The following is a 14,606-nucleotide window of genomic DNA, read 5'->3' on the forward strand; positions in this document are numbered from 1 at the left end:
CGTATATGAAAGGGGCTGCTTCCTCATCAACGCCCCGCTCTTTACGCTAAAGTGTTTTACTGTTTTAAAAAGAAGAGTTGAGAGAAAGAGTCAAACTTTAGTGTAAAGAGCGGGGCGTTGATGAGGAAGCAGTCCCTTTCATATACGAAGTAATTTCTGTTCGTTTTAAGTTTTAATGTCGCTCCTTACTTTCAGTTGAAAAAACCTGTTTTTTTTTATTTAATACCCATCAAAGGCTACGAACCTGAGAAAATTCGTCTGACTATCGAAAAAAAGGAGAAACTTCCCCTGAAAGTCGAATAATCTTAATGAAAATTACACCATTAGATTCAGCATATCAGAAAACCCTACTGTAGAGGTTCCAAGCTTCTACCTGCAAAAACGTGGAATTTTGTATTTTTTGCCAGAAGCACGCATGCTTGTTTATTTGTTTTTTTCCCCCAGAGGTGACTATATCGACCCGGTGATCTTAGAATATTGCGAGAGGGCTCTTTCTAACATAAATTAAAAGTTCTAGCGCCCTTTTTAGTGACCAAAAAATTAGAGGGCAACTGGGCCCCCTCCCACACGCCACTCTATTCCCAAAATCGATAAAAAAAATTTGAGATAGCTATTTTGTTCAGCATAGTTAAAAGGCCTATTAACTATGTCTTAGAGATAAAATGACCCCCATAGCACCTGGGAAAAGCTTTTTAAATTATAAAATTTGCCCATTGCTTACGTATAGTATTTGTTATTGGCAAGCATGAATACATTTTTCGGGTGGGAAGGAGAATTTTCTCTGGGGGATTTTGCACGGGGAGAATTTTCTATGAAGAAGGATGTTTCCACGGGGTGAACTTTTTAGGGGAAATTGTATACTGGGGGAATTTGGCAGAAATCCTATACGAATTTTCTTTATATGTCTTGCTTTCTCTAAACCGACTCAATTTTAAGCGTGGAGGTATTAAGGGTAATTGTCTGGGGTAAATTTTCACCATTAGTGAATTTTCCAGAGGATATTTCCGTGGGTTGGGGGATTGAAGCCAGATTTCCTGGCATTATTTAAAAAACTATTAAAATTGAAGTAAAAAACATGTTTTTCAACTGAAAGTGAGGAGCAACATTAAAACTTAAAACGAACAAAATTTATTACATTTTTGAAGGGGGGGGGGTCCCCTTCCTCAACACCTTGCTCTGCATCCTCTCTCTACATTTCCTTTGAGTTTCACCTTAATAACCGAAGCTTTTTTGAGAACCAGGATCACAAATGCCCTCTTTTCAAATCAATTAGAGATCATGCTGTAACTAAGCAGTATCCAGAGAAAATTTTCAACAGGTTCGAGGTCCTTGAGCAGTGAGATGATAGTGAATCTGCATTGAAGGTCTTCAAAGATAATACTCTTGCAGTGGCAACTGGTATTGCAGGAAAGATGCAGTGCAAGAAAAAAGAATGGATCAGTAGCGAGTCCCTCACCATCACTGATTGCAGCCGAGAAGCACGCTTCCGTGGGGACATGACGACATGTAGACATGACATGACAACATAACAGACAGACATGACAACATGTTAAACAAAGAGGGTAACACCAACCTACAAAAGCACAACACCTTTATTGACGGCAAGGTCTACGAGCTTTCAAGAGGCCGTGAAAAATAGGATATAGAAGCCGCATAAGAGATGCTTCGTGAGCTTTCAGGTCAACATAATCAGATTAGGACGGATCTCCGAAATATCAGCGCCGAAAAAAAATTGCGACCAACGTAGCGTGAAAACAATATCAATTAATTGCAACACTGTTGAAATTCAGAACTGAGTTCAAGTATTAGAACAACAAACCGTATTGGTATGGTTATATATGTTTATATATTATATATGTTTTGTATGGCTTTCGTTTTATGGCTAACAAATTAAATTAGCCGTGATTCATTGAGTTCCAATCTATTGCGGGTTTCAAATGGTTCTTTTTCTGATTTTAAAATAATATATTATAACATTTACCCCAAAAGTACAAATACAGAATAATTGAACGCTCACTATCAAAACATAACTAAATGCATAAAAACTGCAACTACTATTTGAACAATGGCATTGTACTGAATTTCTTGCAATGAGCAATTTCACTGAAGCCGCACCTTCAACATCCCTGGATTTGCTTCTTCAAATCTAGAAAATATAAAAAAAATACAATGTAAATACTTTTTAGACCAGACTGCTTTTTCATTTACTGAATTTAAGAGCAAAAACGAGTATAAGTTAAATAAAACAGTGATACAAAAAAAATCCGAATATTTCGACTCCATATCAGAGAGCCTTTATCAAGGGGAAAAAGGTAAAGTCAAATTAAACTAAGCGCAAGATATAAAGAAAAAGATAAAAAGAAAAAATACAAAAAAGAAAACACACAAAAAACAACAAATTAATAATACTCGCATTAATGCAGTTTGAATGTTACATTAAAGTTTTAACAATACAGCAACTCACACAGAGTATTAGTATTAATAGAGATGGGGAGGAATTTAGATTAAATCCGATATACAATAACTTAATAGGTCAAAATTTCAACCAGTAATATGTTACATAAAAAAATATTTCTTAGATCAAACTGCTTTTCCATTTACAAAAATTTAGAGGGAAAGAACTGGTCTAATTTAAATAAAGCAGTGGAATAAAACAAAAGATAAAAAAATTAAATAATAAAAAAAATTGAATATTTCGATTCCACGTTTGGGAACCTTTTTCAAAGGAAAAAAATAATTGAAGGAAAAGAAGCAATCTTTTTAAAATTAACCCTTCTAAAGAAAACGACAACCAAACACTCATAAACAAAGAACAACAAATAAGGAAAAACATTTTACTTCAAAAATAATTGAAGGAAAGGAAACAATTTTTTTAAATTAACTCATCTAAAGAAAACGACAACAAAACACACTTAAACAAAGAACAGCAACAACAGAAAACAAACAAATAAATAAAGAACAAAAACAACAAAAAACAAACAAATAAAAAAAGAACAACAAAAAAAAACAAACCAATAAACAAAGAACAACAACAAAAAGCAAACAAAGAACAACAACACAAAAAAACAAACAAAGAACAACAACAAAAAACAAAAAAATAAATATACATTTTAAACACTTTCGAACCTCCAAGAAAAATGTAATTGTCTGACTAATCAACGGGTCGGTAAATTACGAACAAATAAACGTTAAAATGGCGATAAGTCAATTTATTAGACAGTGAAAACAGATAGAAAGTCAAAAAGATCTTTCAATCACATGTGCAGCGATCGTCATCAGTATTTCTGCTTATGATGATCGCTTTACATGTGATAAAAATAACCAGACTTTTGTATCTGGTTTCTCTGTTTAATAACTGGACTTATCCCCATTTAAACTTTTATTTGTCTGTCATAGAAACGCAGTGTGATCTCGGAAAAAATACCTGGTTTAAGGTGTTACGTCGAAAAGAAGTTCGGCAAGTCATTTAGTAAATTATTAGTTTATCAAAATAATTTACCAACAAAATTTGGCAAATTTTTAGCTCGACAAGAGTTCCAAAAAACTAAAAAAAATTAAAAAATAAACATGGCTAAGTGTTTGTGTTCATGAATGCCCTATAAGAAAACGGTTATATAGGCTTGGAAATAAGATAGTTTGATACAGAACAGAACGTTTAAGGTATTACGTCAAAAAGACTTGACTTACTTTGACTTCCACAAACCGCAAATTAGCCGCCATACCAAAGCCCGAATTTACAACGCAACAGTCTGAAGCATCATGGTGTACTCATCTGAGACATGGCCGATAACCCAGACACAGCTAAGAAGGGTCGATGTCGATGAAAAAAAGTTCAGTAAATCATTTGGTAAATTATTAGTTTATCAAAACAATTTACCAATAAAATTTGGTAAATTTTTAGCTCGACAAGAGTTCCAAAAAATTAAAAAAATTAAAAAATAAACATGGCCAAGTGTTTGTGTTCATGAATGAAGGAATAAATCCAAGAAATATACAAAGGCCACATTTCACAAGTAAAGTAATGAGAATTCTACTACACTTCTATAACGAAAAAGTAACAAACGCTAAGGTTTACAAGGAGTTGTTACTCTTAACTGCACAAAGGATATAAGGGAGGAGCACATGGTGCAGCCTCCAGTCCCAAATAATCATGATTTTGATTTCTAAACAAATATTTGCTTATTAGGCTAACGAGATCCTGTTAAGGTTTTTCATTTTTGTTCTGTATCAAATGATCTTATTTCTAAGCCTAAATAACCGTTTTCTTGCAGGGCAAAGCTTCTTGCTAAGCAGAAAGAAAATGTAGAGGGCAGAGCAGGCAGTAAACAATTTAAAGCCAGTAGGTTGCACTGACTTACCTGATTTTTTTCTGTTTTAGATAAGCCTCGACAGCTGGCTTGATCCTGGATATTCCATTTATGCTCTTTAGTCCTCTTCCGGTAATAACATGGAGAAAACCTCCTTTTGCTCTTTCGTCACCTAAAAGTATAGTGGCACATATTAAATACGAATTGGTACTGTAAAGATTTTTCCCCAGAGAATAATTTGTCATAGATAAAGAAAAGATAGGCAACTACCTAAACTGCTAGTTCACTCTAAGCTGGTCAGCCTAAACGTGACAACACTGCTTTCTTCACCTTCCCCTACATATTGAAAAGAAGTACCTGGAAAAAATATATATTCAACAGTTTAGTGAACGCTAGGAAAGCGGAAAAGTGCCAAATGCTAGATGTCGTTGGTAATTTTCTTTTGGTTACCAGTCCTAGCTTATGCTCTTAAAGTTTCATATGCTACTCGGCTGTAGCCAAGCAGTATGGAAAATAAGACAGCAAACTCAAGTTTGCCCCTCGCGGCAGTATATATCTTTGTCGTTTAAGGTTTATAAACTGCTTACTAAGTATGAATGGTGATTTAATGGTGGACTTGTCTATATGACGGCGAATACCATGGTTCATACTTCAGTCACACTTTCTATTGAATCAAAAAGGTAAGGTATTTATACCTTAAATAAATCAAGGTATTACTCTTCGTCAGTAACAAACGTCAGTCAAGAGTTTCATGATGTGCGTGTAACAGAATCTCCGTTCAACCCAATCCCTTTCTATCAACCCTCGTTCAACTCAACTTAAATTAAACACAACCCATGTTTAACTGAGAGAATTAACTGAACCCCATTCAACTCAACCTCCGTACAAATCAACACTCTTTTGCAATTTACCACGTGACACTCAACCGTTATGCAACTCGATCCCATTCAAATCTACCCTCGTTTAACTCAACCTCATTGGACTGGATTCCATTAAACTTAACTCCCATGCAAATCAACTTCCATGCAACTCAACCCCCGTCCCTTCAAGCCAAAACAACTGAAACAATGTTTAAACTCAACCCCCCATTCAATTCGACCCCATACAACTAAACCCTTATTTATGTGTGTAAGTGGTTACACGTTAGGTTTGATCGAATTGAATCCGGTTGAGTCGAATGGGGGTCAAACTGAATAAGGGCTGAGTTTTAGAAGACCCAATTAAATGATGGTTGAATTGCATAAGGCTGAGGGGAATGCAGTTTGAGATGAACACAGTTGAGTAGCATGAGGGGTTAAGCGACAAAAGGGTTGACTACGCCTTACACATCAGTTTTACGACTTTTCAGCCAGTGGCCATGATGAATGTTAAAGTCTCCTTGGATTACTGTACCTGATTTAGGAAACTTTTGCTTCACAAATTCCAAGAAATCTTCCAGATGTTCGGTGATTTCCATCTTTGGTGGGTTATAGACTATAGCAATAGCAAACGATTTGTTTAGTAGGTTTATTGTCACCCAAAAGACCTTCCTACAGCTAGGAATCCAAAGTAACGAAAATTGGATGTTATTTTTAAGGTACATATCAACATCACCTCCACCCAAAGTCGATCTTCGCTGGTTATTGGGATCTAGTCTTAGCAGAATGTAACCAGGACAGTTGACCGCGCTATCAATGATGCCAGTATTCAGGTTGGTCTCACACACATGACAGATGGGGAGACCTAATTCACCGTATACTGAAGTTGATCCAGATTGGATCGGAAAATCAGGTACATTGCAGTGGGGAACAGTAAATGTATCCGTAAGAATTATCTTGGGGCATGTATTTGGTCGTCTACTGGAAGAGAGTCCGATCCGAGGCTGATTTTTCGGTTTGAACACTAGGTACAAAACCTGCTGAATGGGTAGTTGGCCCAAACAGCGGACAAAAGAATTCCTAAGACAGACTTTTACTCATCAGATAAGGAGTAGTTATAAGACTCCATACTTAACATCAGCAAGGGTGGTAGTGATCCCGATAGGGGCGGAAGTCGGCACCCTGCGGTACCTACCACTCTCAAGCTCTGCGGGCAGGGACACCAACCCCTGAGTGGTTTGCCAGAGCATGCCACCGCATATCCATATATATTTTTATAACCAACTATTTTGTACAAAATGGTAGAGGAGAAAAAAATAAGTATAAACATTGAAGACGCATGGCTCTTTACTTGGACAACACTCTAGCGTTTCAGATTTCTAGTAACACCACACATTTTACCCTAAACAAAACACAACAGCACATCACTATAAAATATGCTATACAGGCCATGGATTTTTGACCATAGTCACTCCAATGGCGCACTTTCCACCTCAATATACGGTCAAATGAGTCTTAAATAGCTAATTATGATGTTCCACAACCACCAGAACCAGGGGGAAAATTACTTATAGTGATTCGCAAGCTTAGATATGATTCTATCAGGTTTTCAAATGGCATGATAAGGATGAAAACCTACGGTTTTAAGTTCTTGGACATGAAAACCTTAACGGTGTACTCTTCATTTCGATCCATCTCCGTTTTGGATCATCCTCAGACTGTTTTTCAAAATCCAATGGATCTGTTTTCGTCATTACTTTTTACTGTTATTTTTAAGATGGATAACAGTTACCATTCCTGAATCGGTATCCAACATTAATTATTTTACATTTAAAAATTAATTTAAACACCCTTTTTTTTTAGCTATGAGCTGTTATTTGGTCTTTACTATGTTAAAGCTATCGCTGCAGTCACATTTTGAATAAATTTTGTTTGTCTTACATTTGAGTATATGTTTTTTAATTTCCATCCCTATTTGCTTTTCTTTTAAACATTTTTTGTTAAACCAGTGGTAACTTGTTGACCATATTTGGATTCAAATGTGGTAAACAAAAACCATACATCCAATCATTTCTCACTCATTAGTGATATGCTTGCCTGCAAAGCCTCTGCCTCACAGCTTGATCGGTCATGAGGTGGAACCTTGTTATCAAGACTAGTTATTAAGCACTAAATTTGTCATTTCCAATGTAAAACAAAAATACGAAAACTGATAAAATATGAAAATCTTGGCAAAGTCTCCTTTGTAGAAGTCGATACCTAAAGGGTTATACAGACAGTTGAGATTTTAGGAAATTGAATCGTAATCAGTTGATTGTTGGAAACTCGGAGATAAAATGATAAGCTTATGACAAGCATCATAAACATTGTTTATGATGTTTTTGATTTGATGGCTGATCTGAGGGTTTTCTGAGTTTATTACGAGTTTTTCCAATCCTTTGTTAGTTTTTTTTTAAAACTCTAAACCTGCTTTGGTATAATTCTCCCCTTCTTCTGCGAGGAAACCTCCCTTAAATATATGGACTGTGATAGTCATAAAGCACATTCGAAGAAAACAAAATTCATTAGAAGGTATCCAGTGTTAAGAGGGCTGCTAAAGTGTTTGGCAATGTGCAAGTTTCGCAACACAATCAATCTTTTCTTCCGAAGTAGAGCTTAAATACGTTCTTCTGATTGCAATTTTTGTTGGTAAAATAGTACATTTAAGTCAACTAATTCAAAAGAGTTGTTTATACATTTCTTGGAATTCAATTCTGGAATTTTGGAATTCAATTTCTTGAATTCTTGGAATTCAACATTCCTTTGGTCGAAAAAAAAAAAAAAATACAATCCATGAAAAAATTAGCTTTCTTTAGTACCTATCACACATTTTTGCGGTAGGAGTTCTAAGGGAAGAGGGAAGGGGTGAGCTTCTTGGGTAAGCTCATTCTTAAATAAATTTCAGATCTCAAAGATCACCAAATGCCGAATATATCCTTGTCTAAATCATGTTTTTCGTAGAGGAAAAGTGCATAATCTTACTTAAGGACAACCTATAGATCATAGCCTTTTAGCTTCCTTGAGACAGCTTTTATGGGTTTACAACAACTAGACATATTCCAAAATCAAGAGAAGTAATTAGTTTTAGGCGAATCAGCATTTTCGTTGGTTATGCTAAATGTTTCTTGTGCGATAAAAGGAGTACAAAGCCAAAAGTTTAAGAGAGAGAAAAGAGAGAGGGAGAGAGACAGAGAAGGAAAGAGATACAGAGAAGGAGGGATGGAAGTCAGATAACTCAGAAGAGGACTAAGAAACTATGTCTTGAATATCGGCTTCACTAGTCGAAGCGCGAAAACTGTAGTCCATTCATAATCATGGTTGCAGCGAAAGTTGCAACTTAGTTAAAAAAAAAACACGGCCCGCAGTGACCAAAAAGTTAAAACGTACTAAAAAAAACTGTATATTCAGAAAGATTGCCATTTGTAACTGATTAAAAATGGTAATTATTATATCGATTTTACTTACTAGTAAAAGTTTGTTCTAAAAATAATTTTATTGGAATTTCGAAAAGCAGCCTGAAACCCCTCGAAAACAGCGCCAGATCAAAACAGAAATACACTATTTGTTTGAACTATCAGTACCGAAGGCAACTTACACCTTCCCAACTTGAGCAACAAGGAAAATCACTGTTTTACATGGGTGGCAATAGTGTCTCCGTTTTTTTTTTTTTTTTTTTTTCTTATTCACCACTAGTGGGGACTTCGAACATCATAGAGAGCTGATAAAAATACTAGAATAGAGACAGTTCACTAAAGCTTAGGAACCAATGCACTAACCTCTTTCAAGAACTCGCTTCAAATGCCCGTCAAGAACTTTTAAAGCTTCAGCCACATGAAGGAAGTGAAGATCCACCGTATAGCTGGAGCTGTCTTCTTTCTTTGAATTCTCAGACAAAAGTTCCATTGCTACTTCATTATAGTCTTTCGAAGCATCACCATGATATAGAGCCTAGCAAAAGAAAGATTCAATGTCACTTTGTATACGAAGGTTGTCAGATCCTACCTGTATCACGGGATGTTTGGTGCTACAATCAACAAAGTCTGAAGAGCCAACAGCTTAAAAATAAGTAACTAAAATTGAATTGCACTTGACCTGAAACATCAACGAAAATGAAAATTCAAAAAAGAATTAAATGTTTTTATGTTTGGTTATGTGCTTAAGATAGAAAAACGTTTTAAAATTCATTTCAGCATATTTTTTTTTATACATTTTATTGGAGTTCAACATTCGTTTGGTTGAAAATCAAAACAGACTGTAAGATTCGGTGAGAAAATGTCATGAATGTGTTGACGTTTTCTTATGCGCTTAAGTAATGACGACGCTCTTGAGTGCATTATAGAATACACAAACTCAATTTGTCTATCATAGGCAGTGCAATAGCGCTGCGTAAGTAAAGAGCGAAGTAGGCATAATATAATATTTTTTTTTCACCAAGGGACTTTGCATAGAAGTTGTCGTAGGAACTTCGGAAAAGAATCAATCGATTAAGAATTGTAAGTTCTAGTACCCTTTTTAAGAGTCAAAAGTGATTGCAGGGTAACTAGTCCCCTCTCATGCACATTTTCCCCCAAAGACCAATGATCAAAATTAAGAGAAAGCCATATTATTCAGCATAGTTGAAAGGTCCAATAACTATGTCTTTGGGTAGGACAAATCCCTAGAGCCCTTGGAGCAAGGGCTATTATTAATAAAATTTGTCCTTCTTTTGAGCTTATGAAGTCTTGAGTTTTCTGACACATTTTTTTCGTTACTTTCAGGGAATGCCATCAAGACAATAGGAAATTAAGGGTTAAAAAAGTATTTTGAAGCTAAAATCTAAAAAGTGGACTTGGTCAGATTGTTCGCTGAAAGGCTATGTTTCTAGCTATTGCCATATTCAAGAAAAAAATTTAATAAGGGTCTCTGCAGGTAGAAAATTACTTAGTAATATGATACTTTTTAGACTGAGGGATGCTGTTGTCGAAGTTTTAAGGGAAGAGCAGTGCGACTGCAGAGAAAGTAGAAGATGTATTGACCAAATTTTCACTCTTAGATTAATAATTAAGAAGTGCTTAAGCTGTCAAAGACCTTTGGTCCTCAGTTTTATAGATTATGAGTAAGCGCAATTCTGTTGATAGAAGAGCAATAGCAAAAGACGGAGGGAGCGGTGAAGATATTAAAAGTAGAATAGCCAAGGCTCAGGGCGCTTCTTTCACAGTAAAGAAAAAGTTCGGAAGAATGAGAAGATAAGCTTACAAACCAAGATTAGAATATTGGAAGCTATAGTGATGACAGTGGTCAAATATGGCTGTGAGGCATGAGCGCTCCGAAAAGCGAATGAAGATTTGCTAGGTATTTTCCAGAGAAATTACCTACGGATTGTTCTGGGTACCCGGCTGACTGACCGTATTTCAAACAGTAGGCTGTACGAAAAATGCGGTTTAATGTCGCTTTCTCGGGCTATAATGAAAGAAAGGTTGAAATGGCTAGGGCACGTTCTGCGGATGAAGGATGACAGATTGCCGAAGATTGGTCCTTTTCGGCCTAAGATCTTGGGTTGAACGGAAACCAAGTCGTCCTCGTTGGGGGTGGGAGGATGTCATAAAGAAAAATTTAAAGGAAATGGGAACTTCTTAGGAGGGTGTAATGAGTGAGGCTTTCAATAGTTTGGGGTGGAGGAAGAGCTTGCGTAGCTGTGTTGGTCTCAGGCGGCTTGGTGCTGCGGTGAGTTGTTAGTAGAAGTAGTACTTAACTTGCTCGATGCAGTAGCTATTTTTCTGAAATTATATCGCAGAATAAATTCAGTTCCTCTGTAACGAGCAACAAACCGCTTTACTTCAATATTGAACCATCTTTAAATTAATGCCGCCAATTAAGATCTTTCTTCTAATCATGGTTAACTGTCCTTGTATTGGGTCTACCTCTGGATTCTCACACTTAGATTCTTTACTGCTAGTATTTATAAAAAACAATTTAGTAAATATCTGGGTGTTTATGATTTGAGCATTGATAAATAACATGATTTTACCTTTGCTTGGCATGCTTAGATTCTTTTGAATAGTTTATGCATATTGCCGTACTAAATCGTGGCGAATTATAGGCATTGTTGTGTTTGAGGAAAACCAGCAAAGGGTATAATAATATGAAATGAGTTCTCAATGCACATTATGCGAGCAGAACTTATTAATAGGGGGATGAACTCAGAAAATCATTGATGGTAGTTAATGGTAATTAAAGAGCGACCAAACTGAAGACATGTGACTAAAGTAATTCAAAATAATTAAAGCATTTAAATAATTAATTAAAGAATTAAAATTAGGAATTTATTTGAAATATTTCAAAAATTAAAGTTGAGTTCTTTTTTCAATATTTTTTTAAGTAATTAGAATTTAAAGAATTAAGGTAATTAAAGAGAGGGTAATTAGCAATCGGAAGAGTCAATAGCAGAAACGACAGTTTTAGAACTGTATAAGCATCAGGAGAACTTAATTTTTGTAAAAGTCCAAGTATATAAAATCAATCAAGTTAAAAGCTACCTTTTAGAAGTTAGTAGACTAAAAACATTTAAATAATTTTAGAAAAAAGGAAAAATACCCCAAAAACTAGGCTTGTATTGATGAACCTCGTACCCTGAAATTTGAAAGAACACAGCATATGTTTCAGTCTATTATCTACGAAATTATTTTTTTAAGAATAAAAAGACAAAAGGGTTCAAATAAATGACAGGCTATGGAGGAATCCCTGAGACCTACTGGCAGTCTCGAGGAGGAAATGTTTTATTTAAATATGGAGAAAACACCAAAAAAAAAGTAGATTTCATTGAAAATACCAAGAAACCGAAAATCTAGGGGGAAAGTCCCCCTTGATTGGCGCTTCTGCTAACAAGTAGTGTCCAACAATGAGTAAAATACCCTCTACCTCTCTCTCCCAGAACGAATTCATAATGTGACCCCACTGGAAATATGTAGTAATATGGAAAGTGAGTTTTTTTTTTTATTTCGGCAGCGGTTTTCTCACGAGAGTATTGATTTTCTGTTATTCATTTCCTAATTGTTTCGTCTCCGCAAGCGATATAGTTTAGAAGAATTCAATTTTATCGAAGAACTATGAGATTCTTTTTGAGAAGAGAAACCCAACTATAAATGAAAGAATAAAAAGACAAAATGGTTGTCAGGCTATTGAGAATTTCCTGTGACCTAATGGCAGTCTCAAAGGACTTCGACGCTATTAAGACATTGCATCACAACCATGCACAAAAGGATGGAAAACAGAAAAAGAAGAAAAAACCAAGGATATTCTTTTATTTATCTAAAGTAACACCATCATAAATTTCATGATCGTACAAAAAGATTACAGAAAAAGTGCAACATCCCATAGAAGAGATATTGTATCAATAGAAAACATAAATCGACTATATAGAAAGTATATAAAAATATGAAAATGTAGGAAATAAGTAAAAATATAAGCAGAATATCCTACAGAATTGTAAATATAACTAGACAATAAATAAAAGAAGAGAGCATAAAAAGAAATTGTTCCAATTTACTTTATTTCTGAGATTAGATTCTAAATAACAAGGGTGGTGTTTTAGCTTATTTTTAGCCAATATCGTTTTCCTGGTATCCGTGGTGTTATATACTCTGCGGAAATTTTCTATGGGAGTATTTTTTTATACTCCCATAAAAAAAAAATGAAAATTCTATGGGAGTATTTTTATGGGCTATGGCATGCATTTGTACGGCCTTGAACATAAGCTACCGGCGGAGAACATGATTTCAAACGATCATTCAAATATACTTTACCTTTTGGACAAATATGGTACATTTTCAGTGGAACTTTTATCCCGAAACTACAGCGGAATCAAAACCTGAATAAATGGGTAGTTCTGATTTTGAGAGTACAAGATAAGAAGAAAACATACCTGTTGTGCGTAGTATGAGGCAACAGCGGGCATGCCTTTACGGAAGGCTTCGTTAGCTTTCGACAAATAGTGCTTCCTTTGGTTATTATATTCTTGTGCACAAGCTCTTGCAGTTTTCCAGTCAGTAATTGGCACGGCCACATCTTCTGTCTGTAAATATAAATGAGAATATATATGTATATATGTATATATATATATATATATATATATATATATATATATATATATATATATATATATATATATATATATATATATATATATATATATATATATATATATATATTATGAAAAGAGAAATTACCAATGCAACAGCACAATCACATAAAGAAAAAAAAGAAAAAAAAAAGAGACAGAAGGAGAAAAGGAAGACTGTTTTCCTATATATATATATATATATATATATATATATATATATATATATATATATATATATATATATATATATATATATATATATATATATATATATATATATATATATATATATATATATATATATATATATATATATATATATATATATATATATATATATATATATATATATATATATATATATATATATATATATATATATATATATATATATATATATATATATATATATATATATATATATATATATATATATATATATATATATATATATATATATATATATATATATATATATATATATATATATATATATATATATATATATATATATATATATATATATATATATATATATATATATATATATATATATATATATATATATATATATATATATATATATATATATATATATATATATATATATATATATATATATACTAGCTGTTGGGGTGGCGCTTCGCGCCACCCCAACACCTAGTTGGCGGGGCGCTTCGCGCCCCCCCCAAGCCCCCCCGCGCGCGTAAGTCGTTATGCGCCATATTAGTTATGCACCATTGTAGTTGTGTCCCTGTGTCCCACCTGTGAATATAGATAGATTTATATATGTGTTTCAAACTACGTAAAAATTGCGAATAAACAACATTCTTAGCTTTCCCATTGTCTGTGCATATACAAAGCCGTATGTACTAATAATGACGTCATATGCAAACGCTCTTTTTACAAACAAACAAACATGCATCCACACAACTCGTTTTTATATAGATAGATAGATAGATAGATACAATACAAATTAACTGCGTAAAACTTGCGAATATACAACATTCTTCGCTGTTTAATTGTCGCTGCATATAAATACATTGTCAGGTTTACCGACCCTCGAACATGCAACGTACAATTGTCCATGGGAAAAACAATCAGTATTAAGATCTATACCACATTTTTCTAATGATTGACCTTGAGCTTTGTTAATGGTGATTGCAAATACTAATCGAATTGGGAATTGCAATCTTTTAAATTGAAAAAGCAGATCCGTTGGAATCATGGGAATGCGAGGAATAAGAACAGCCTCACCCTCATAAGGCCCTGTCAAGATTGTGGCCTTTATTAGGTTTTCCATTG

At 34.2% G+C, this 14,606-nt stretch overlaps 1 protein-coding gene across 1 annotated transcript in view; it reads right to left on the reverse strand.

Moving 5' to 3' along the window:
* Positions 1-1,941: 1,941 nt before the first annotated feature.
* Positions 1,942-14,606, reverse strand: part of LOC136038925 (uncharacterized) — a 156,629-nt gene continuing 143,964 nt past the window's right edge. Inside the window, exons 12-15 of the mRNA XM_065722432.1 lie at positions 13,104-13,253; positions 8,980-9,151; positions 4,359-4,479; positions 1,942-2,146 (exon numbers count right to left, since the gene is read on the reverse strand). Of these exons, the coding sequence (XP_065578504.1) occupies positions 2,101-2,146; positions 4,359-4,479; positions 8,980-9,151; positions 13,104-13,253 (489 nt within the window). The 3' untranslated portion in view covers positions 1,942-2,100. The remainder of the gene's footprint in view (positions 2,147-4,358; positions 4,480-8,979; positions 9,152-13,103; positions 13,254-14,606) is intronic.

This window comes from Artemia franciscana, chromosome 18 (genome assembly GCF_032884065.1).
Source record: "Artemia franciscana chromosome 18, ASM3288406v1, whole genome shotgun sequence".
NCBI lineage: Eukaryota > Metazoa > Arthropoda > Branchiopoda > Anostraca > Artemiidae > Artemia > Artemia franciscana.